General features: G+C 38.9%; 1 protein-coding gene across 1 annotated transcript; it reads left to right on the top strand.

The window, feature by feature from the left end:
* Window positions 1–1,558: 1,558 nt before the first annotated feature.
* On the top strand, window positions 1,559–27,010 carry LOC121871857 (flocculation protein FLO11-like). The gene is made up of 10 exons (XM_042374415.1): window positions 1,559–2,225; window positions 18,233–20,170; window positions 20,349–20,666; window positions 21,071–21,149; window positions 21,338–21,399; window positions 22,985–23,092; window positions 24,086–24,242; window positions 25,162–25,365; window positions 25,686–25,801; window positions 26,229–27,010. The coding sequence occupies exons 1-10, from the start codon at window positions 2,211–2,213 to the stop codon at window positions 26,310–26,312; spliced, it is 3,081 nt and encodes a 1,026-aa protein (XP_042230349.1). The 5' UTR covers window positions 1,559–2,210; the 3' UTR covers window positions 26,313–27,010.
* The last annotated feature ends 431 nt before the right edge of the window (window positions 27,011–27,441 follow it).

The raw sequence follows: 27,441 nt of genomic DNA, 5'->3' as shown, positions 1-27,441 counted from the left end.
TAGGTTAGGTCAGAATAAATTAGGATAGGGTAAGGTTAGGTCATATTAAGTTAGGTAAAGTTAGGCTAGATCAGGTTAGGTTAGATTAGGAAAGAAAATATATGGATAAAAGTACACTGTGATGGATAGAAGACTGGTGCAGAAAAAAAGCTACATTGTCAGTCAGTGAAAATGTGAAATGAAACATCAGTCCAAGTACAGAAGCAAGCATCATGATTGGTTCATTCACAAGATGGCAGGAGGCGTTTGTGACTGAATCGGTACGGTTATTCAGAGATACTGTACTGAACATATACTTTTCAGATTTAATGGATCATAATTATGAAAATTAGGTACATCAGGTGATTTCACCTGATGATTATACACCCTAACGCTAACCTAATCAAACTTAACTCCCTCCCCCTAGGTAGCGTTCAGGTATACTGTACAGTATAATCAGGCGAAATAATTTGGCGTGCTTAATCTAATCTTCGTGTAAGCAAATTCAGGTGTTCAGCATAAGTGTACAGTACTGTAATAATACAGGTGTCTTGAATTTGTTTTATTAGCCGAGACTAAATTGCACAGGCTAACTTAAATAACCAAGAAGTAATGTCGCACATAGATATTTTATTATAGCTATAATTTCCAGACGATTTTATTCAGCTGAGAGAAATCCCCCCCATTCTGTCCCTGTAATTCAGTTGCCTCTGAAGATGTCTTGAATAAAGATGAAAGCTAAGGTGCTCCATTGTTTCCCTTTTCCCTGTGTGATTTTATCAATATATATATAAATATATATATATATATATATATATATATATATATATATATATATATATATATATATATATATATATATATATATATATATATATATATATATATATATATATACTGTATATAGATGTGATGGGATGGAGGTTATGAAAATCCTCGCACGTGTATAAAAAAGAGAGTAGGAGAAAGTAATAACTCGTGCAAACACCTAATTAATTAAGAGAACTAATGGCATGTAGAATGAATATGCGAGGCACACAGGTTGAGGGAGTAGGGGGTAAGGGAGTCACCATCAAGTTGCGCCGATGAAAGTGTATGGGATGAGTAGAGAAGAAGGTGGAGGTGGTTTACGGTCGCGTGGGTGAGTGCACAACTTTGACAATAACAAAAACGACAACAGCTGGCAGCGCCAAGGAAGACAACAAGAAACAATACATTCACTTTGACAACAACAGCAACAATGGCTGTCAACAATAACACAAGCAACAAAAATAATAAAAACAACAAGAAACAACAGAAGTCAGCATCAACTGTAACAGCAAAGCGAATGTCAAATAGCTTGAAGAAAGACTTGTTCAGGGTCTCAAGAGTAAGTGGTCTCAGGTCTAATTGGCATCTGGTGAGATGAGAACTGAGAAGAATCAGCACCATCATCGGACACAACTACAGTAGCAGCATCAACACCAGCCACAACAGTCCGTGAAGCTCACACAGAGTTATCCAGTTCGAGGGAAGTTGTGTGAGAGAGAGGGAGGGAGGAGCAACAGTAGGGGGAGAAAGTTTTGAGTATTTCCCTCCCTCCCAAAGCTGAATTAAGGGCGTCGCCAACACCAGAGGCGTCAGTGTGTCGCTAAACTAGCTCTCTGCAGGAGGCGTGACATCAAAACCACCAGTCCACCACCTGCAGCCACCACATCAGGAGTTCATCTTGGGGCAGCGTGAAACTGACTAACAAACACCAGTCATCGAGGATCTTATTGGTGCAAGGCTTTTGTATAATTCTAGCTGTTTCTGACATTCCATGGCCGTCTTTGATACACTCTAACGGTCTCTTATGTCTGACTCTGACATTCTCTAAGCTTCGAGGATAAACCTAAGACTTAAACGATCCTCAAGATATCAAACTTTCAAAATACAACGAAGATTCGAAAATCATCTTTTTTGAGACGGCATTTCTACTCGTGTTTGCTCCTTGTCTGAATAAATATATCTTAAATTTATCCAATACATCTACACCAGAAAAAATACAATATACGAAATAGAAACTAAAGCCATAAAACTTCCAGCGCTGCAGAGAATTTTAGAAAACTAACATTTGTTGGAAACTTATTAATTGAGGAGTGAACACACGCGAATTGGGTACAGTATTTGAGTTTGAGGAAGCAATAGAATACAAGACAACACCAGCAGGCAGGAGTGAGGTGTGACGCCCAACATCACTGTACTGAAACATGCGCCTAACATGGGTAAGTCCTCAAGTACTAGTTGGAGTTGAGGGTCATGTATATATATCAGGGATTCAAAATTGGCAAAAATAAATAAAAATAGAACGCCCGCGCGTGTGTGCGTGGTGCAAAAAATATCATGGGTGTTGGAGAGTCATATCTCACCCAATAGACCTCAATCTTTGCCTAAGTTAGTGTTCAAGGTTAGCATTACACTGATTTTGAAGCCCAAAGACATTCTATAAACGTTTTTTTACACAGTATAGTATTGTGCCAATAGTGAGCCCCTGAAACAAACTCTAATCTTAGATGGTCATGTCAATTGTCTCAGATTAGGAAACATAGGGTGCGGTTAGATTAGGGAAGGACTGCATTAGGTCTAAGTTGTTTTTTCAAATTTGCAACTTATTTTCTATATATTTCTGAATATGCAAATACTGCTTATTTTATGACTCCTTTTGCGCTTATACCTTTGTGTACATATTTTTATACTTGCTAAGTGAGTACGTTCATGGTGAGAACTGACCTAACTTTACGGTTGGGGAAAGTAAATGCGGTCGAGTGCAGTGCCGATCGTGGTTTTTATATATTAGTCATTAACATTTTATCATTATTATTACTACTATTCTAATTCATGCTATTTTTACTTTTATAAAATTTCCTTACTATAATGCGAGTAAATATTCACGCAAGCACCGTGAAGGGGAAGGGGCTGGTATGTACAGTACACAACAGGAAGTTGTATTTACCTTTGTCTATCTGTATACTGTACACGTATGTTTTTTTTTTCTGTCTGTCTGTTTGTCTATCTTCCAATCTACCTTTCAGGCTGTCTATATTTCCTTCTGTCTATCTCTCCGTCTGTCTTTTCTGGCTGTATTTCTTTCTGTACCTATCTTTCACTCTGCCTGCCTCTTCTTCTGTCCTCTGTCTGTATGTCCTTCTTTCGACGCGTCTGCACATATTTTTCTTTTAATAAGACCAATGTGTCTTAACCACAAGGGGTGATGAGGAAGAAAGAGGCATCAGAACACATCTCCCCAAAAAATTATAGACTCAACGCTTGAAGAAAAAGAATGTTGGCTTGTAGTGAAGTTATGAGAAGAGAAAAGAGAGTGGTTGTGTTTGTGCTGGGTTGAGGGACGGCACGTGAGGGGCCTCAGTCTAGTATGAGGACGTTGAGTGAGTGTCAGAGGAAACAGAAGAAAAAGATGGGGTTGGCTATGGACCCAGCAAAGAACTGCACGAGTGAGCACCTCACAAGTGTGACAGTGGTCAGGAGTGTGACAGTGATCAGGAGTGTGACAGTAGTCAGGAATGTGACAGTGGTCAGGATTGTTATTGGCACCTCTATACTGTAACTTGTTGCCCTTGTTTGGTAATATCCCAGCAGGCGAGACGGGTCCAGTCTGTGTTTGTCTGTATGTGTCTTTCTGCCTGTTTAGTCATTTGTGTCTGTGTCTTACTGTCCGTATCTCGCGTGGTGTATTACGATTAAAGTGTAACTAACGTTTTCTTACCGATCCTACGATGAGATATAAAGATAAACCATGATCACATGGCTCAGGCCTCGATGACACTATTGACTGTCAAGAGTGGACATGACAATTAGTTCCACCTGTCACCTTTATGACTGTCACGTGTGATCATGACAGTTAACTTTACCTGTCACCTTGATGACTCTCACGTGCGATCATGAGTTACCTTCACCTGTCACTTTTCAGGACTGCCACGTGTGATCATGACAGTTACCTTCACCTGTCACCTTCATGACTGTCATCGAATAATTTACTTCAGCCAATCCTTATTCCTCCCCAGCTATGAGATAATAGTTCAAAACCAATCAATGTTTATCACTTGTGGCTTGTGTTGTATTATGATAAAAGACAAAAAAATAGTTTCCTGGATAATCTAATTCTCACTTCATGACTCCCGTTCTTACCCGTGTTCACTCCGTTCTGTAAGCATGTTCTACTTTTTGCTCGATTTTCCCCTCACAGTACGGGGGCTAGTTTATTAGGCACCCCCTTTACAGCGGCCAACGAGGATGCATGGGGAGTTCCTGATTGCCTTATTAGACTCAGATGATGGGGCCAGGGAGTGCCTGAGGGACCGTTGGTTTTGTTAGCAAGTTATATGTAGTGAAGGAAGAATAAGTGTACTGTATATAGGGAGGATTCTCTGTACAGTTCATTTGTTTAGGCAAAGCTCGATAGGTCCTAATAATATCAAGGTCAGGAAGGGTTGTGGCTCAAGGCGACTCAACTACGACATTCCACTCGGCACTCCACTGTTTGTCATCATTACATTGCCGACATGCCACACAGACGGACATCCTTCATCATCATTCATTCCTCGTGGCTCCCTCACAGTGAAACTCTACACATATGTTTTTCCATCCTCTGAAATGACCTGCAGTTCTTCAAGTGTTGGATATACAGATATCTTCTACCGTACACAAACCCTCTTACATCCAAGCATCTAATCTTCAGTTTCTCTTTATATACAGACAGACATTTCACCACTCCCAGATAAACTCTCGTCTCCCATGTCTTTCTCCCAGTCACCTCTCAAACAAACACAAATCTACCCCCCAAAAAAAAATACAAGCGTTCCTGAGGTGGTGTTACAGCCCCAATATCAGTGATTTATAGGTAGTTTTCTCTTATAAATTTACCACCACCGATGACGAGCAAAAAATTTTTTGCTTGTCAACGAGAAAATGGCTAGGTAATAGGGGACCGAGACAGCTGCTTGATATACTGTATAGTGTATACAGTATTGATATGTTTCGTGACTCATTTTAGTCATTTCTTCTTTCATACACTCAGGGAAACTTTCATACATCCGGAGAAACTTTCAAACACAGGAAAACTTTCATACACCCAGAGAAACTTCGTACACCCAAGGAAACTTGCATATTAAAGTAATTTCTTTATTTTTCTTCCGCTTTCGTGTGAGGTGGATCTATATGTATACAGAAAAGTCAAAGAAGGTGAGGGAGAGACGTACAGTATATGTAAGGGTGTGTAGTGGTATAAACCAAATGAAAAAGGTGTTCGGAAATAATTATTACAGCAAATAGTTACACATGCTCACGTCCTCAGCTTGCATACGTAATTTATTTTTTTAAATTTCACATTAAACTTTAAAAAAATCCCCAACAATTAAAGCTCGAGATACAATGTCATTTATTTATATATATTCATACCATGAATTATCCTCGAAAGTGAAGATATAAGAATGTGAGATAAAGAATAAAGAAAAATGCACAGAAATATCATAAAATGTTTCTACTTAAACATCTGTTCAGAGACAAAATTAGGTAAATAATCTTTTCCAAGAACTTTCTACCCTAATTTCTTTTACTTTTTACTTTTTTTAATTTCATCTGGTGGTAAGTGAATCTGAGTGAATTTTCTATTGCATTTGTGTACGTTACCTTTTAAACTTTATTTTAAACCAACAGGATAGGTATGTACATGCTTACTTCTTAAAATACGAGGAAAATTCATGGTATCGAACATCTCGAAATCCTACTAGGAAGTGAAAGAAACCCACATCTTTACCGAAGGAGAGTCTTGGTGTAATTTCAACGTCATTTATTTAGGTCATCATTCTTGGGCCGCATCTTGAAGAAATCGTGTTTGTTGAGTAATTAAAACTCCAATTACGGAAAAATAAAATACCAGCCGAATTTTTGAGAATGGAACTCTTTTTCGTTGTCTCAGATGAGTCAACCACACCAGGCGACATGTTGTGGCGTCTTGCCTTCAATATAGCAGTAGAACGATGAAATTGAATTAGAGGAGTGAAAATGCACCTGGCAATCTTAAAAGTTACGTGATGCCATTCAGTGATCAATAATTTCAACACAGCCCTTGCACTTAACTTTTGTTGTGTAGTGTTAGCGAGCAATCACTCTTACAGCTTGGTGTGGGTGGTGACCATTCTTCGTGTTACTGGACGAAAACATGTGTGTAAGGGAACGCCATAAGACTTAAGACATCTACAAAAAATCCATATGTTTTCACTAGATAAACGTCTGCTCAGCATATCACACAACAAATATTTTGTGTAAGTTTAAAAATTCAAAGTTTGCATGATAATAATATTTAAAGTTAAAGATTAGATAAGCTATAAACTGCTTTTTTACACAAAACAGATTCGAGCTAATCTTTTTCTGAAATTTGGAATTTAATACCGACAAACTAAAGATAAGCTTTTGGCTTCATTTTGCACTTACTGTACAGGAAGTTTGTGGAAAAAAGCTTAATGTACTTAGTTAAAACTGGAGCATCGATATATATATATATATATATATATATATATATATATATATATATATATATATATATATATATATATATATATATATATATATATATATATATATATATATATATATATATATATATATATCGATTAAATAATTTTAATTGTGGTAATAATAATAATAATAATAATAATTATTATTATTATTATTATTATTATTATTATTATTTATGCATCGAATGATATTATTGTATTTATTTTGATATCTTAAAACATATATGTGTGTGTGTGTGTGTGTGTGTGTGTGTGTGCAGAAGAGCAGTTTAATACAATAACTTTTAGAAAACTCAGAAAGAAAATTTTCGATTGTCTTTTACGATTTTAACGGGAAGACAATCGATGAGAACGTGATTATATTCTCTGCAATTAAACTTTTGAGAAGAAGACAGCAACAAAAAAAAACGGTGATGTTGAGTCACCTAGTTATGTGAAGTAGAACGCACGTGCGTCCTAGTGGACTTGTTGACACCGTGATTGATTTCCCACCGCCCTACGTCACATCTCAGCCCGCCACACAACAGGAAAACATTAATATCGTCTCAAGGCTGCCGTACGTTATAATTCCTCCCCATAACCTGATACTGGAGAACCCTTCTTGTCACACCCGTTTCAAAATAATTTCAATATTTACAATTTGGACATTATTTTGCCATCGTCTAAAATGAATGACAGTTTGCAGCTAGCCTTGATTATTATTATCATTATTATTATTATTATTATTATTATTATTATTATTATATTATTATTATTGTTATTATTATTATTATTATTATTATTATTATTATTATTATTATTACTATTATTATTATTATTATTATTATTATTATTATTATTATTATTATTATTATTATTATTGTCTGCTTATTCCTCCATTTTCCCCCCTGGTGAACATCCTTTTTGTTTTATACTGAATTCTAGGGGACTTATAACGAGATATACTATGATTAGGTTTTGTAACGGAGGTACAGTAATGCTCACAAGTTCATCACTGGTGGAGGAAGGGGGACTCTGGTTAGTTATTAATATAATTGTAGTTCACGGGAATTTAAAATGGAAAGTTTATATAAACGTATTCATTAAGACATTACCTTGGAAGGGCTGCCTCACTTATCGTAAGATTACCAGAATTAACACATATGAAATGATCGTCTTAACGACTAGTCCAGCCGCTGCCCCATGGCCACCATTCAGGTTCTCACCTTACAGCTTACACACACCCAATTAAGTTATTTTTTTTTCAGGGAAAACTCTAAGTAATTCACAGTTATTGCACTATCCAATCACTAGGTCCTTTCCAAAGCTCACAGGCCTACTTTCTGTATTGTGAATGATCATACAATACTGTAGACCGAGTCATTGCCAACAGGCACTGGACACAGCTGGGTACCTTGCTATCTAAATAAAGTATAGTTTGCGTAACTAATCGTGCTGCAATTTGTTTGGCAGGATTTACAAACACAAGGCCAAACCTCCATGCTTTCCTGTGGAAAAGTGCTATGAGCCCGGGTGGTTAACTATCTTCTATAGGATAATCTATATATTATTTTGGTGACTATTACACATATTGATTGTATTTCCGAGTGATTTATTTTTCTGGCGGTTAGCTGACAGGGATGTAAAGAATGGATCCGCTACAGATGTCAAGACTTGTCCCTACTTTACGATAAATCTTTCATCATATTTGGCCTAATCTTCTTCATCATCACATAATTATTAACCATCCCAGACCCGGAAATTTGCACGAATAGAGTGTAAATAGTGATGAGGCAGGTGCAGAAATACATGATAAAAATATAATAAAATGATATAGAGATGAACGCAGTAAACCATAGTAACTCAGATGAAGGTAAGTATTAATAAACGGAAAATAGTTTATGATGATAAAAGATGTGAAAGGAGATAATGAAAGCGTTCAAGATAGTGAATATGAAAGTAGTGAAGGTAACTAATAAAGGCCGTGATGAACATACCATTTATAACTATTAATACCTAAAATTATGGAGACTGTTGAGCTTTTAAGTGCCAATTACAATCGTTCTCGTGAAAGCACTGCGACAAATTCAGTCACTCTTCACCATACAATATCTGCGTCATTATATCACGTAATAGTAATAAGTATCTAATAACGTTAATTCTAGTAGATAATAAAATGCATGTGTGTGTGTGTGTGTGTGTGTGTGTGTGTGTGTGTAGTTATAGTTTAGGTTAGGTTTGGAAAAAACTTGCTCAAGAAAGCTTAGTCTAGCTTAGGCTTAACCTTGTTAGATTTAATTAGGTCTGGTTAGATATGCTTATGTTAGGTAAGTTTAAGTGAATTTGTTTTTCATAAGCTTAGTTTTGTGGATCACGTGAAAATCACACAACATAACATATCTCGCCTGATGATTAAACACCTTAACTCTACCTGCATGGGGTGAGTGTTGGTTAGGTACAGTACTTAGGTTAGGTTATCTTGTGGATGGTTAATCTTAACGTGAATTAAGCTAGGGTGCCTAATCTTCTTGTGATCCGGTTCGGTTTTTGTACACCCGAAATATTTCATGGTAATAATGAACAAGAGGATTATCCCAGTCAAGCACATATAATGGCGGCAGTAATCAAAGGGCGGCGGAGAGGGAACTAAATGCTCACAGAAAGAGAATGTGACTGCTGTGTCTCCTGGTATCGTTCTATACTACGTGTTTGTTTTACTGGTTTGTTATCTATATTCTCTCTCTTACACACACGCGCATAAAGGTATCTTTAAAACCGAGTGAAATATCTTCAGAATTGTGTGAAATCTTCGAAGCTTAGTGAGATATCTGCCAGGGCTTCGTAATGCATTATCACAACCGCGTTAAACCCATATAAAATATCTTCAAAATCTCCGTAAGACATCTTCAATAACCGTGTGAGATCTCTTTCAAACAGAAATGAAATACGAAAATGCGGTTTTGCTATCGAATCCAAGTCAGGCATGAATCAACGACCTTCTTCCCCTAAATTTATTGGCCATCAACATCTAAGGTCATTACTGCTGACCAACGATCTTATTATCAAATTTGTATTAAATATTTTACAATGCGCCATTTATTTAGTAAAAATGCTATGGGATAACTTGTTCACTAATAAATTAAATTGACAGGCTGACCCTGGTAGGTATAACCATTAAAATGAAATGTCATACTTGGGCATTATACTTAGCCTACAATAGAGAAATTTTTTTCCAAGAATGACTGGCAAATATTATTGGAACGTTCGAGATCATCTGCAGTTATATACAGTATAGTTGACTCGATGATTAAAACGAACTTTCGAAACGATCAACCTACCCAACTCTCCTGGAAGCTCCACGAGAATTCCATTTCTTTCAGATTCAGTTAATATTTTGCCAAATATTAAAATTAGGTACAACGCATTATAAACATTCTACTTCGATTAACTGGGTTATAATAAAGAGGCTAGTCTTGGAATAATGAAGAGTTTTTCCATATGTTATTAACACAAATTTATAAAGAAATGCGGGGGGGGGGGGATGGGTGGGACTCTCTGGATGCCGTATGCTGCCCCTGTGCCCTGAGAAATACTTGTTCATGACATTAGTGTAAAAAAGTGTCATGCAGAGAAAGGCGTGTGTGTGTGTGGAGGCCTGGAGGGGATGGTAACTGGTAACTGCATGTCATGGGTGAAATTCAACACATACCACCCCTGACAACCTGTGCGTGCTGGCACTACTGTAGCTTTCCCTAACGCTGGCAACAAGTCTGGCAGTCCGTCTGTCTAAAGAGCTGTTAGTACTTAAGGCTATCTGCCTGTCTACAGTCAATATCTATAAAGTGAAATTCGTTTGCGGTAAACATACAGTACACACGCTCTTGTAAACACATTTGTTAACGAACTTAGAAAAATGACGAATCCCTTGCATATCTACATACATACACATATATCAAGACACATGCACTTAAACACACATTCCCACACACACACACACACACACACACTTAAAAACACAAACAGACTCACAGTCACCATGCACGTACACACTCAGTCACCACGCTCCAGTGATGCATAGAATATTATAGTAATACATGCAGCCACGTTGGGGAACTGTGTGCTAGGTGCGTGAAACAAACTTACTGCCACACGTATAACTATGGTGACGAGTAATTCCGTTTTTTTTTTACGTCTATCATCGTTTTTTTTAATCTGTAATTAAAAATTTTGCGATGTACTGTACAACGCCGTTTTCTGGCACAGCTCGTTTTATTTTCAGTAACATCCAAAGGGGCGGATCCAGAAGGGTCCTGGGGGTCCGGACCCCCCTTCATCAGAAAAGTCCAATACCTTTTCTTTAAAGCAGTATTGTGCTCATGAATTTTTGTATGGTAAAAAATAATTACTATTGACCTCAAAATATCTCAATATAAAGTGCACTTGGCTTCAAAATGACCTCAAAATGCCCATGACGACGGTAAGACCTCACCTGCCGGAGTAAAATCTTTTACCCAGGACAAACAGAGACGCCGGACAGACAAACAACGATGTTATTAAGTTGGATTATAGTACAGAGGTGCAGTATAATACATTTGGTACGAAAATTTAAATCTTCAGCAACACACACACACACACACTCACATTGTAGGGCGTGAAGGAGACGCGTGTAATCATGATACAGGTATTAACTTTCATCCACTCATCGCTACTTTTATCGGCCATACGTCCGAATTGATACAATGGATTTACTATAATGACAGCTTGATAGTGCACAATCCTCTGAGAGGGAAAAGTGGACTAATTCACGTGTGTGTGTTCAATGAAACCTTCTAGGCTGTGACTCATAACAAACTCGATAAAATAAGTGATGTGACGACCAGAGACATGGAAGCAAACTCTTGATACAGAATTCACACTGATAAACGGGAAAAAACAAATAAGCTTGTCCTGAACTAAGCATGGAAAATAATATGGATAAAAATAGTACATGGATGTAAGTCTCTTCCATATCTACTGTACTCATGCCTTTCCGCCAAAAATGAATAATGATGCTGTCAACTGTCACTTTAAAGACGCTCTGAACTGGATGTAAGAAGAGGTTTCCCAACTTTTCCACTGCCAAGATTGCTATTACTGTGTACTGAAGAGAACTTGGAGTGGACATACGTACCCAAAGCACGACACAGAGTACACCAAGACTAACATTATTAGGGTAAGTCAGACGTGAGAAACTTTCATCTCATATAAAGAGTGAAATCGTCAAGAATTTTCATTATCTAGTGTGTACTGAAGAGGTGTTTACGGTGCGTGTGACTTTTGGGGGGGAGGGGGTGGCTGTTCAGGCATAGAATTTATGTAACGTGTTCTGTTCGCACAAAAGTATATTATTTAATTTAATGTTCATCGTGTCATACTTATAAAAATAGTACAGTATGTCTCGTGTTGAGTAAGGTAACCCATTCAGCTATGGTGTGTAAACCTAGCCTAGCCACAACGATACAGAACCAAAGGTATGCAGTACAAAAGTCGAATACCGTATTACCATTAAAGATACAATTGTTCTGTTTTATCCTCTGAAAAAAAAAAAAAAAAAAAAAAAATATATATATATATATATATATATATATATATATATATATATATATATATATATATATATATATATATATATATATATATATATATATATATATATATATATATACTATGTGAGCTATCGATTAATTTGAGATTACAAGGAAAGTGCAAACTACAATATATGGCTCGTCGACCACTTTAGTGATAACTCAATTGTGAGAGAAAATCGACAATCACTGGAAAAGTAAATTGTCTTCATAAACCTCCGTATATTTGGGAAACTTTGATCACTTTTGTTGCCTCGGGTGGCCGGGAGAGTGGGCGTTATCGGGGGAAAATAACTGAGTGAAGTAACTACCAATATGGTCTTAGAACGGTAAGATAAGAATAAACTGAAGATAATATAATTCTCCGGCCCTACAGGCGACACCAAAGGACTTACATACCAACGGACACTCACAGGAGCACAACTTTCTTGGCACATTCATATCACGGCAACTATCGATACCCAGCTGTGTGAAAATGCGTTGGTAACTAACTGGCGAGTTGGCTCATTCTACAAACATTTGATCTCACACACACACACACACACCGGCGAGAATCTAGAAAGTGAACAGAAGAAGTTCAAAATTTTCCAAGGAACACAAAAAAAGTTGGTTCTAACAACAAATCAAAGAAGCTGTAAGTATACGGGGAAGTAGCGACCATCTGGCGATCACCACACAATGTTCCGTGAAGGTGACTTGTTTAGAAAAGCTGCAATTTGTAGTGTAAGTGGATTCGTGTACCACCATCCCACGAAATAAGACACTAGAAGGAAGTGGATGAATTCTGTTAGTTTAGAGAGCAAGAGAAACATATGCTCGATTCCTGCTGCAACTGGTATATATCTCATTAACTGATGTTTAATTAGAGGCGAGTAAGAAAAATTTCGTGCCGGCGTAGTTATCTTAACATGAAGATAAGATTAGCTGCTCATAATAGAAATACTATAATAAATATTGATAAAAACTCACAGGAAAAGGGAAACAGTGGAGCTCCAGTGCTCCATTGTTTCCCTTTTCCTGTGAGTTTTTATCAAGATATATGCCAAATAGGCATAACTTTTTCCTTTTAGTGCTACAACTTAATAAAAATTAACTTGTTCTTGGTCAAATATGCATGTTTCATTTAAAACGTTGTTTACCATGATAAGATAACCAACTTATACCAAACTTAGGTTAGGTAAGGTTAAGTCAGGTTAGAAGATGTTAGGTTAGATTAGGTAAGGTTAGGTTTTATATGACACTATTATAATGTATGTACATGTAGATTTTACATGATCGTCCAAAGCCAGTCAGAAGTTTTGCAAAGAGGAAATACATATGAATTATCGCTATTAAGCGACACACATACCGTACACACACACACACACACACATATATATATATATATATATATATATATATATATATATATATATATATATATATATATATATATATATATATATATATATATATATAAAAGCAAAGACTTTGATAATCCATCTCTGTGTTAAAGCTACGTATTGATGCAATAAGATACGTTCTCATATGCCAGTTAGGAAAAAGAATTAACGTATGACTGAGAATCCAACTCTGTGTTGCATCAATCCGCATAGGTGTGTTTTCATATCACCAGTTAGGGGATAAATGTAGGGTAGAATCCAGGGCCGGGTGTGTGCAGTATACAGGAAGGTGTATAGTACGGTATCAGTAATTTACCGAAAGAGACTGTACTTATGTCGCCACATCGTAATTTTCGTCCAGTGTCATTGACCTCAGGACTTGTTTCATTGGTGTTGTTGACATCACAAATTATATTTTCCGTGTTCCAATGATTTTTACAGTTCTAATGATTCTAACAGTGTTACGATGATTCGTAGTGTTACAATTCATGTTACAACTTATATTTTACCGTTTTACAATAATTTAGTGTTACAGTGATTTGTAACAATGCTGCAGATGTGATTTTTTTTTTTACCTTTTTCCATTTTTTTCCCATTCCCAATTTTTTTCTGTCACACTATGGTGTCCTGTGCAAAGCAGCACTAGATGATCAGACTGTGGTCATGCGCAATATTTGGCCTTCATCACGATGAATATTTCGTCAATGAACAGAATTTTTACATTCTTCGTCAGTCGTACCACTAAATGTCGCCAACCGATATAATATATAAAATTTTCAGCAGCAGCATAATTGCTTAAAAGCTTCTTCCACGGAAATTTACCGTTAACGAATTGAACAGTGTTCTAAATTCCATCTGTTATGTATCTATTCGCTCTTGACCGTGTTTTATGCCCTCAATATTTACTTGGTCTGACACGGGATTTATTATAGCCATTATTTCGATGTGGGTGAGGAAATTAGTGGATATCACCAGGTCAACCACCACACTCTCTCTTAAGTTTCGTTTTCAGTTTCTCTCCAATTTTCTGTTGCCAATAGGTAAGCAACTAAGGACCATCTGGCGGAGTGCTCTACTAAACCTTGTCTATAATAGTCAGTAGTACATAATAATAATAATAATAACATTAATAATAATAGTAATAATAATAATAATAATAATAATAATAATAATAATAATAATAATAATCTCTAGACTATGAATGATGAGTTAATATACTGTAGTTTACAATCCTTAATCTTTGTAAAGACATTTTTATAATTGTGCAACTTGTTATCACTCTTACTGGCTTAGAAACTGACTTATAAGTTGCTTATATACATATATATATATATATATATATATATATATATATATATATATATATATATATATATATATATATATATATATATATATATATATATATATATACATACATATATATGGCTCTGAAATTATATTAGGTGCGCTTTCTTACTCAATCTAAATTAGTCAGCTCTAATCTACAATAAAGTAGCCTAACCTAACAAAATCGAATCAAACAAAACCTATTCCAAGAATATGTAACCAAACCTAACCTGACTTGACTTAGTCTAAGCCAAGCTTGACCTAACAGGAGTTTAGAACAAAGAAATGGGCGTTTCCAATACACTTTTCTGAAAACTCAATATGCTTGTACAATGTTAAACCGATTTTCCTCAAACACAGGAGGTTGTTCGCATCCACTCTTGTGAACGCCGAGGAAAATAATTATTTCAAGTCTTCTCCTTTTCTTAACCCGAGTCTTTGGAACTACTATCTTCAAGTTTTAGGTCTGATACGTCCATATGTTTCTTTAATTTTGTTTTGCCTAACGGTAGAACACTTTAAGGTTTGCCTTCGTTTCGTTTGCAATCCGTCTCTAGAACTTTTTTAACATGTTCAAATAGGACATTTTCTCTCAGATTTCTACAAAAAGAGTGGCTGGATTATCAAGGTCATTTGGTGTAATTTCATTCCGCCAGTCGATGTCGCCATAGTTGAAGTGCCCCATTTCAAGGGGGTGGCTATAGTTGAGCAATGTTACGTTGTCTATTAAGGCTCTTAAGTTCCTTTGTTTTAATAAGCTGTAATTCGGAGATCTATGAATTCATCCAACAATGAGTAAATTTTTCTCTTTCGTTTAATTTTACTCCACTTCGATTCTTCAAAAACATCCTCCGCCTGCACCCTCACCTAACTTGCTCTAAGTTCTTGTCTAGCATTAATAACCACACCTCTCATAGTCATCTATATTAAACTATTACGTCATTTTACGTTACTGATGAGAGCTGAGTGTATTGCCAGTGTCCCGTGACACCATCCACCCTGTTATCACTGTCACATGCTCTGGCTTTTGTTGTAACAAGGAAGGAATGTTGCATATTATAATCCCAGGGATCGTTACGAGACAGAGAGCAGTGTGCTTCACCTGTGTAACGACGTGTGTGTGTGTGTGTGTGAGTGTGTTCATATTCCAACAATAAGTTAAAGTAAGTGATTTAAACACCTTGTTTTTAATAGCATAAAGAATATACTGTAATTCAAGGCTTCATACAATAAGGGCCTTACTGATCTAAGAACACCATCCTTAATGATAATGTACATGCCCAGTATTTGCCAACAGTGCGTGACAGAGACGTGACCGATCGCCCGGGAGGCTAGCGAGCCGATCTTTTGGTGAAGAATATAAATGAAAAGAGACGTGACCGATCGCCCAAGCGGCTAACAAGCCGATCAGTGGCGAAGAGGATAAAAGTAAAGTAATAAAAAAGTGGTGTGATCACCCTGCAATTCTCTGTCAAAGGTCGGGGTAACAGCTGTAGGCCATACATCAAATTTTGTAACGAGTGAACAGTGTCTTGCAGAACTGTACTTTTGCTGTGTCTCACTGTCTGTTCCTACTTGTTGTATTAGACACCTCAAGATATATACATTTATTGGGACTTTGATAATGTTAGTGGCTTGTTGTGAATAAATGGTGGTAGGAAGAGGTGAATGTTGATGGATGGGTGGTGGTAGGTAGTGGTGAATGTCGATGAATGGTGGTAGTTAGTGATAAACTTTGATGGATTGTGGTAGGTAATGATAAACTGTAGTGTATGATGGCATAAACAGTAAATAAACATTGGTGGATGGTGGTAGATAAAGGTAAATATATAATGTTGGTAGGTGGCGGATGTTTATAAGTGGTGGAATAGAGTGTGTTGGGGAGGAACTGTATCATGATCTTAGCCGGCCAATCAATGACTATCACTTAAGTGGTGTTGAGTTAGATAAGAAATAAGATATTATTGGCCCACTATAGATGGCTATTGATACCATGCGAGGTACTAATCAAATATCTCATTCTCTGTATTTTGTTCTCAATATTTTAATATCCTTATGTATTTTTTTTTGTTTTTTGCTTATTTGCTGTTTCTCCGTTTCTTAACTCCTGCACACACACACACACACACACACACTCTCTCTCTCTCTCTCTCTCTCTCTCTCTCAATTCAAATATTTTTAGACAAACGAGTGTTGGTCAAGCAGACACAGTTGTGATGCAGGTGTGAGAGGTGTTTTTTTTTGTCATACGCTTGCACCATACACTTAATTTAGTGTGTGTGTGTGTGTATGTGTGTGTATAAGCAACGTTGGGTCTGGATAGTACTTGGATGGGTGACCGCCTGGGCCTAAGAACACCAGATGCTGCTGCAATAAGGACTCTACTGGAAATAAGCATCTCATGGCTTTGTCAGGTGTTTGAAAGCTCATTTGTGCCTCCACCAAAAACAGTATATAGCTGTATAAGAACAATTATTGGCAGCGAAAGACAAAGAAGATACGCGAAACAAGGAATGCCGGGGGGCGATTAAGGAAGCGAGAGATAATTTAGGGAAAAGATGTATGGTTTACACATTAATCATTAAACAAGACCTGGTCCAGGATTCTTAAAGGATGTACTTGTACTTTATATTTCCAAACCGTAACTATTATAGGTATTAAACTAACGGTACTAAGTCTATTTATTCCCTTAGTTGCTATTGTTTCAGTGCAACGTTGATGATATTTTGAACATTATTTAAGTACTGTAGTTGAGTGAGTCAATTATTTTTTTATATATGTAATTATGATGAAAATTTAATACTCCATTATAAATCTTTAAAAATCCGAGGCTACGCGTTATTGAAAATACAACAGTGTCCCATCCACTATCTATAACGTTTTCTCTAAATCACCGTTTCGTGTTCTGTGGTACCCCGTACCAGCAAGACATTGGCGAAGCTTTATCGAAAGGACCACTAAACCATTTATTTTTCACACGACGTCTCTTTGGGCCGTCAAAACGATGATAATAAAGTTAACCCAAAATTCTGGAGGCTGAAGGCTGGTGTTCCTAGTTGTCCTTAGAATCAGCAGATAATGGATGCCACAAGAATTAAACATGAATGTGTACACAGCAGTTAAGTGTGGGAGACTCCCGAGGAGTGAGAGGGAAGAGGGAGGCGGCTAGATCAGATTGAGGGAGTGAGTGACTCAGAGGGGTGTGTAACAAGGACTATATTTCTTAGTATGTTGTATGAGTTGTATGAGGGTGTTGTGTTCAGACATGGACTCGAACAGGGACTAAACAAACAACCGCCCTGCTGTACAGCTGTCGACAGGAGAACGCACGCTTACTGGCAGGCGTTAATTACGATGTATTAACTCGCTCATGTTAACATTGCAGGTTGACGTATGTGTGGTGGCGGGGTTGTGTGTATCGACTACAGCCTCACCATTGGGTCAGCTGGGTGTGATGGCTGCCCTCTCTGCTGCCGTGCCTCGTGTCTTACACAAGTCTTGGGGGCAAGAGGCTGCTCCCCATAACACGAGGACGATGGGTACGACGGCGTCTTCTGAGGTCGAGAAATGGGTGTGGCCAGTTTCTGAAGAGAGCCCAGGGGAGGGTAGCCCCCACAGGAAGAGTGAGAGTCGTAGTTTGTTTACCTCCATCATCGCCCCCTTTGTAGGCGGGCGACAGCGTCCCCGCGGAGGCCACAGGGGGCGTGAGAAAGGCAAGCCTGTGGTGTGGAGACACGCCTACACCCGCAACCCTCCCAGGGCCCCTCCGCCCCCACCCGCCATCTACCACCCCTCCGGTGTATCGCCTCATCTGATACAGGCAAACCTGAGACATCCTCCATACAGTGACTACCCCGCGGACCTGGAAACGCCAGAGTATGTGGGAGACGCTAACTCTATCTCCACCGTCAACGTCGATGTTTCAGAGTTCTCTGAACCAAGACCCGAGGACGTTGTATACATCAGCTTTGAAGACGGTGACGATGGCAGTAGTTTCCAGCATAACAGTGGCAATTTTATTCAAGTTTCCTTAGCCAATCAGCCAACTTCGTCCCTCTCTACCAGCTTCCAACCACCTCCAGAATTATACGGAGACGAGAACGCGGCGTCGCCGTACTCATCGTCAGAGAGTGTCGAAATAAACGACTTCATGTCACCTCCTCCAATCAAAGACCTCTTTCACACCGTTGACGTCACCGGCAAGTTCTCGCAGAGTGTAGAGCCCAACCTAGATAATTCAATAGAAATCCAAAAAGAAAACGAGTTTTTTATCACCGGAGACTTGCCTAAATTTATCAATAACAACGGGGGCCATATTTCTACAACCTTAGAACACCATCACCACCAACAACACCAACACCAACAACACACTGATTTAACACAGCAGCAACCGTCCCAACCTCCTCAACAACCAAATTCCTTTACCACAACTCATTTACAGCACAACACACAAACTATTTCATCTTCCTCACTTTCACAGCCCAATCAGCAACCCCAGCAATTACCATTGTTGTCATTAGATAATAATCAACAATCACTATCATCTGGACATGAACAACAGTCGCTAGCATCACCATCGCCAGAACACACACAACAATCGCTAACATCACCAACATTATCCCCAGACCTCACTATGGAATCACATTCAGCACCATCACTATCACCAGAATTTACAGGAGAGTCACCATCATCAGGACACGACCAGCAGTCACCATCCTCACCCCTGCCACTATCAACACACGAACAACAAACTCCATCATCTCAGTCAAAACCATCACAAGACAATCAACAGATGTCGTCTCCCTCAACATCATCACTTCAGGATCAAAATCTCTCCTCAGCGAGGCCACAACGAACGCCACCCCCACAACCATCAACAACAACAACAGCCTCAAAAACTAAGTCTGCAACGAAGATAAAAACATCTGTGCCCTCACAGATAACTCAAACTATACAGAAATACGAAGCAGCGTCCTCCCAACTGTCTAAAACAAAATCCCATGGTAGTACTGAAGCACCGCCTGCCAAGCGTCAGATTCTCTCTACCCACCAGCCTCTGTCTGCGGAGATCGGAGTGGAAATACCGCTCTCTCAGGACTTGAACCAGGTGTCAGACAGCTCGTTCGACACTCAGTCAAAGCTATCACCTTTCCAGACCAAACTGACGGGCGATGCGTTTGAACCACTGCCAGGCTTCAGCGAGGAGGAAATAGGACCATCGGGAGGCACTACTATTGGCTTCCTGCCCTTTGACGGCAGCGACGAATTCTTTTCTCACATTTTCAAAGGCAAAAATCCCTTTGGAGAGAAGGTTGTTACAGAGGTGTGTGTAGTTTTCTTATTTCAGTGTAGTGGCTTTGGCTACAGTGTACTGTATAAATTTGTAAAATAAATATTACAATGAATATTATATAATCATTTTATATCTATTGGAATGGTTCCTCTTACCAGTGTACATAATTAACTTTCCTTTTTTCCGGAATGGTCGTGGTGATGTTCAGGCCTCAAACACCCGCGTCGCAACACCCACACCCCTACAGCGACCTGACGTCCGCCGCCCCTCCTTTGCCGGAGGACCAACTGGTCCCACACCCAGACCAACCTCGTTCCAGACCCTGTTATACTCCGATAGTATATCTGCCACCCTCAGACCCGCTTTTCGAACTTCCTCATCTTCCGCTATCTTCCACCAACCACTCGCAGCCTCCAGTTCAGCAACCAGCTCCTCTGAGGCAGTCTCCCAGGCCTCAACCAGCAACTTCCCTGTGGATATCACCAAAACGCCTCCTATAGAAGGGCCTTGGAACCCCCTGCCGGAGGTCAGTAATCATGGACTGTGTTGTGTCCAGAACAAAACCTGTAGGGAATTGTTATAATTTAAGACAAATGAAGGCAACGGGTTTAACACCATTTTCCTTTCCACACTTGTCACTGGGAGATGGTCTCCTCCAGGCCAATCTACCATTAACAAATGTTAAATTTGTCTTTTGTTGAATCTGTGACCGAGATAATTAAGAGTCATGTTGATTCAGCCACCATTTGTACTTTACTTATATACTTGATTTTAGGTACTGCTAATGGTATTTAGAACAATGAACTAGTTCTAGGGTACTGCCAAGAGACGGAACTTTCTGTAGTTGTATTTTTTACTAAGAGCCTATACTTGTTCTCATATTTTTTAAATATTTCGCCGACGCCTGGCACGCGCACGTTTGTGTGTCAGGTGAACACAGCGGGGCCCTTCGCCGTCACTGAAGTAGACGAAAACCCCTCACCTCTCCATCACTTCACCCAGCCTGTAGGTAAGTAGACTCGCTCTAACTGGTGTAGCCCACCATTTATAGACAGTGGTACTAAGATTCATTTATTCGTCTTTCTTCTTTTATTCTATCAATTTATATATTTTTTCCTTAACTATATTTACCTATATATCTGTTGATTTAATATGTTTTACTGACGCGCTCACACTCATCATCTTGGTGTGTTTCAGGGATTGCGGGTCAAAAGAGTCGTGAAAACCCAGCTGGCTCTGGGGACTTTGCTGACTATGACGTACGTTCCTCCAAGATCCGCTCAGACCAGTCCTAAATTCTAAAATATATCCGGATCCTGACTTAACCTACCTACCCCAAGCCTGGCCTGTCCTAACCTCCCCAGGCTTAACCTAACCTACCTAAAGCTTAAACTACTCAAACCAAAGCTTACCCTAACCTACCCCTAACTGAACCTAATCTAACCCTAACTGAACCTAATCTAACCCTAACTGAACCTAACCTGTCCTTAACCTACCCTAACCTGATAATGTAACCTTATACTGTAACCTCACTCAACTTATCTTACTCATCAACCTAATATAACCTAACCAGCCATACCCGGATTTTAAGCATCAAAATTCTGGCCCCGACATTAGTTTTGCCTCCTTCCTCTCATAGCATGTTTGTGAGTTGACAAAGCTAAAGGAAGAAATTTTATAATAAACCATTGAAAATTGGAAATATATTAGTCCACTATTTACAGAGAACTAGAAATATATTAATTCATTACCTTACTAGAAATATACTACAGCTTAACTTATTTTCATTAATTAAGTCTATTCTGAACGAAGGTATCAACGGCCAAGATTCTCACCGGATTGCACGATCACTATTCCTCAGAGCTGACGATGTAAGGGCACACCTAACTGGTTGATTTTGTTGAAACTGAAAATCATACGTCGAAAATTTGCATGGAAATTTCACTGCCAGTCTACCTTAGGTAGATATATTTCTATTTTGCAGCAGTCAAGAGACAAAGTTAATGCACGGAATTAAAAAAAAAAAAAATATATATATATATATATATATATATATATATATATATATATATATATATATATATATATATATATATATATATATATATATATATATATATATATATATATATATATATATATATATATATATATATAAATTTCTAGTCTAGTGCCAAGTAAACGTATCTAATTAAAATGTAGAGACTGAATATACATTTGATGTAATTTTTTGACGTTGAAACAGTGTATTTAGCCAGATAAATACATATATATGTGAAGAACAGCAACAATATTGACATGGCTGAGCCTAGTGAGCGCCCAGTGTGTGTGTGTGTTAAGTCAACCAGTAAGGTGCACTACATCATCAGCTAGGAGAAGTATTTATCATTAGGGTCCTTTGTGCAGCCAGGTCGTTTTTGTTTAACCAGATCTTCCTCCAAGTACGATATAATAATCACTATTTCACATACCTGCAATACAAATACAATATTACTTATGTTAACTTATTAAGAGTATGTAGCAGTAAAAATATTAGCTTAAAATCCTTAGCCTTAAATACTTTACCTTATTAATGTACACAATTTGAAATATATTGCTCTAGCCTATTACCTTGCATGAAACATTAACCCGTGACATAATTTGAAATATATTAACCTATTACTAGAATACATTACATTTACACTTTGAAATACATAATTCTATGATACAGTGATATATTTTCCTATGACACACCAGAAGTGCACATTCCTGTGACACCACTGAAGTACTATTCTTATGACACCCCAGAAGCACATTTTCCTATGACACCCCAGAAGTACCTCACCTGTATCTGTCACCCCTCAGGTTCTGGTGCTGCCCTACACAACCGTCGACACCCAGCAGAAGCGAGAGACCTCAGCCATCGCCCCCCGCAACCCGGAGAAGGCCCCGGTCTTCGGTCTCCCAATTACGGTAAGCCGATTGAAATGATACCAACCAATCCCTGGACCCGATACCAGAACCGAACCCGAATTGTTATACTAAAAACAACGGGTTTGCTTTGGTTAGGATGGAATAAGATTCTGTTTTGAGTTGGTTAAATTACGATAAGATGGGTTTAGTTACGTTTAAAATGTGACTTTCTATGTATTAAACTAAACGGATCAGCCTAGATTACTTCACCTTATGATTGAACAACCTAACGCTACCCGGGGGAAGATTAGCGTTTAGTGTGTTTGTTTATTTTTCAGATGAAGTAAACAGTTTACTTCATTAGACACTCCAGTTTACTATAAACTGGAGTGTCTAATCTTCACTAGGACTTTTTTTAACATTTGGCCCACTACCATTTAATTTGGCCTATTAGTTGTATTTTATTGGCCCACTAGTCAGTTGGTATTTTAAAAACAATTATTTTACACACAAGTAAACAACTCACTCTAGTTTCTTACCATGTTTTAAGAATAACGAAACAGATCGCGTGCGACTTTCAAATGGCCCGCGAAACCGTGTCTCCACAACGTGAATATTTTTTTTCCTTTAAGTTCTTCCACCGTCATCGTCCGGAGCGCAGCAGTTGCCCAATTGTATAAAATGCTCATGATTTAAACATCTTTAATAAAATGCTTCTTTCGGTTTTATGAGATGGTATTTTCCATAGTTTTGTTGTAAATGAACCATAATCAATATACTGTATTATGTATGTACTGTATGGCCTTTTTATTTATGGCCCACTTGTAAAAATTCCTTAGATAATTCCTAGAAAAAAAATAAAGTAGTAGCGGAGTTAAACGGAGTTTCACCAACTTTTTTTCCGAGGTGACGTAACAATAGACCCGGATTCTAGTGTACCTGATTGGTATTCTGAGCATGAGGTGGCTGAGTCATACCGACTGTTTGTGTTTCAACTGAATTTCCCCGAAGACCAACTAGTTTATTGTGCACCCCATACTTATCCTGTTTCAGCCAACGAAGGAGGAGGTGTCTGTATACCTGGTGAGGCGACAGAGGCCGAGTGAGGACTGGATCAACGTGCCCACACGAACTCCAGCTGGCTCACGTAAACAAACACTACCAGCTAACACCATCACCCGCGACCCTAATGTCCCTTCCCATGTGCTGGGTAAGTTTACTGATCTATTTTAACAGTCAAGTATTTTTACATTCGAGTGAGACTAGCGACAGGAGTCTCGCTGTAAAGTCTCATCTCATTCCACCCCTGTCCTCGAGTCGAGATACAACATTGATGTTTTTTTTCTATCCATCACCTGTTATTCTCAATTTATTCTCTCTCTCTTTTCAGCTCTCCTCCATAATTCACTTCTACAAAGTATCTATCTCTCGGACACGGTCATGTAGAGTCGCTGTATACAGAGAGTAGTGGCAGCACGGATTTTACACCATCTTGTTTCCACTGAGTCGTTCACAGAACAGTGTAATGATAACTTGGTTCAATCATAGACTAAAATAGCCTACGGTACTACAATTCAGTATTGCAGAGTACCATTTTAAAACTGATAACTTGCATATATCCTGTACTTTAATCAAAATAATTATAACAATAATAGTGGAAATAAAGAGAGCATAGTGTTAGACTTCCTCCAGTATCTTACACTACTACAGGCCATCATCTGCTGCTCATGAGGATATTGGTCACTTTTACTTTCCACAATACTAATTTTAAGGTAAAGGGGGAGGAAGCATCTCTCTGAGTGTTTAACAGTGCTGTGCCATAAAATTTACCCGATACAAAAATGATGATGGTGTGCCTTTCCAACCCACACGACTGACTTTCGTTTCCCACACTTTCTTTCTTTCGGAATCTGTGCATCTAAATCCCTTGTCTGACCTATTGCCGCATCCATCCATCTAAAGATGGTAACTGACGCAAAATCAAGTTGACTTACTGTGCACTGGTGGAAACAAAATGGCGCCCAGCGATCACGTGATCTAATTTTCCTGGATCTTCCATGTCGCTACTCTCAGTACATAGAGACGCTCGGGCCATGATCACTCAACACTCCATTACTCCTCTGACACAGGCCAAGACGCCTTCCAGTTCGGCGGCTTCCCTGGGCCCGCGGACGACACCACTAGTCACAGAAACGACCCTCGGCAAACTGGCCACGACCTGAGGCGCTCCCCTGTCAGCTTCGGCGACAAGAAGTCAACAGAAGGGAGGGAACTGCCGCTGGATCACGGCGACCCCAACCACACCCTCCCAACCACCCTACGGAGAGACCAGGGTGAGTGAGGTGATGACCAGGGTGAGTCAGGTGATGACCAGTGTGAGTGAAGTGATTACCAGGGTGAGTGAAGTGATGACCAGGGTGAATGAGGTGATGACCAGGGTGAGTGAGGTGATGACCAGGGTGAATGAGGTGATGACCAGGGTGAGTGAGGTGTTGACCAGGGTGAGTGAGGTGATGACCAAGGTGAATGAGGTGATGACCAGGGTGAGTGAGGTGATGACCAGGGTGAGTGAGGTGATGACCAGGGTTAGGAGGAGATGACGAGGGTGAGGGAGGTGATGACCAGGGTGAGGAGTAAAATGTGTGTTTTACAGGAGTAGCGGGTGCCGGGAGCCACTCTGAAGGTCGGGGCTCACAAGAAGCTTCCACTGAGACCCAAGGTCGTGAAGTCTTCTTCAGCTCCGGGGAACAAGTCGAGGACTTCATGCAGGTGGGCTAACACATCTCTAGCTCTACCTCTCTCTATCCAACTTGTAACATGTTAGTTATACTCCAGATATAACATATAACTCAGGAGTATAAACGAAAGGTATATCATCTCATTCGTGGGTGATACCAGCATGTTACATCATCAAAAATTAGGTCATATTACGAGCCAACAGGTAATATGAAATTCTTAAATCATCTTGATCGACATGTATTATTATCAAAGAAGACAGAGTGGTAACTGAATATCGATAACCTTCGAAGCTCGAGAAAAATTGGCAACTCTGAGCCACAACCAGCGGGTACCGAATTTTGGATTTCTATGAATATTATTTTTTTTTTCACTTTGCTTATGGGAATTGTATGTGTGTGTGATGAACTAATATTGTGTATCAGTGTGTATGTGTTTGACCTCTGACCTCATGTTGCAGGTGTTGGGGTCACTAGCGCCACCGCCCTCGTCCTTCTGCCTCCACGGCTTCTGTCAGGACCATACCCCAGATGACGACAAGTAATACATGCTCGACCACCTCCACACGCACCTACATCAACGCTCAACTGCATTGCAACACATCCACCCGCACTGTTATCAACGCACCGTCACCCTTTGTAGCAGATGCATTGTCAGCCACCGTCTCTCCCACTTACACCCTCCCATCATGCCTGTTCCACTTACTCCTATAGAACCCGCGCCTTATCCCATGCAGTGTGTTACCCACCCACTCCACCCATGTACTGATTCCCTTAATGCACCAGCACAAATATAGTTATTTATTCATTGGATATAAATTATTCTAAAAACAGTCATCGATGTTTATATTGTATTTCATCTTTTTTAATGTTATTTAACAAGTTGCTTATTTACTTAATTAGAATTTAAATGTTTATGCTTCAAGAATAGCAAGTCAGGAAAAGCATGTGTTTTATGTCCTTAAGAGAAGAGCTACGGGGGGATCTATGATAAGAAACACATCATTACTATTTTTTATCACAGGTGTTTTAAAGTAATGACAAGGTTGGAATTATTACCTGTACGATGTAACTGTTTAAGTAATACGTTGTCAACACACAGCTACTTTATTGTCACCAATCATAAGCACCAGTAGCAGCAGCAGTAGCAGCACTGTCACCATTACCACCACTATAAACATCCTCACCAAACATTACCAACGTTGTTCCTATGACCACAAGTAACAATATCACCAACACCACCACTGTCACCATCACCACTGTTACCACCACCACTGTCACCATCACCACCACCATCAACACCACTGCCACCATCAGCACCACCACCATCCTGTCATCTCTCCTGCTCATCACCACTTTTTGTACAACGAGACTCTCAATAATGACTAAACCAAATTACTTCAAACACAAGAGAGAATAAAATACGCCGTGTCATCACGCGGTGTGGTTTTTATACTTACGGATGATGTCGCCTCTTGACCTTCGGTAAAGGTCACAAGAAGGTCATTAAATTATACTCATCAATAGGTGTATTAATGATGCTGGGTGACGTGTTTGTATACCTCCAGGTGCTATCATGGTAGGAATGTTGTAGCCCATACGGAAAATATGAACATTAGACAACGGAATTTATTTCATCTGATGATTACACACCCTAACGCTAACCTAACCTAT

Source organism: Homarus americanus, unplaced genomic scaffold, assembly GCF_018991925.1.
Source record: "Homarus americanus isolate GMGI-L3 unplaced genomic scaffold, GMGI_Hamer_2.0 scaffold39675, whole genome shotgun sequence".
In the NCBI taxonomy this organism is placed as follows: domain Eukaryota; kingdom Metazoa; phylum Arthropoda; class Malacostraca; order Decapoda; family Nephropidae; genus Homarus; species Homarus americanus.
This window is presented reverse-complemented; position numbering and strand designations above follow the sequence as displayed.

Coding starts and splice junctions, on each gene's coding strand:
- LOC121871857 (XM_042374415.1), top strand. Junction 24,243..25,161: donor TGTCCCTTCCCATGTGCTGG/GTAAGTTTACTG, acceptor CCTCTGACACAG/GCCAAGACGCCTTCCAGTTC. Junction 25,802..26,228: donor AAGTCGAGGACTTCATGCAG/GTGGGCTAACAC, acceptor CTCATGTTGCAG/GTGTTGGGGTCACTAGCGCC.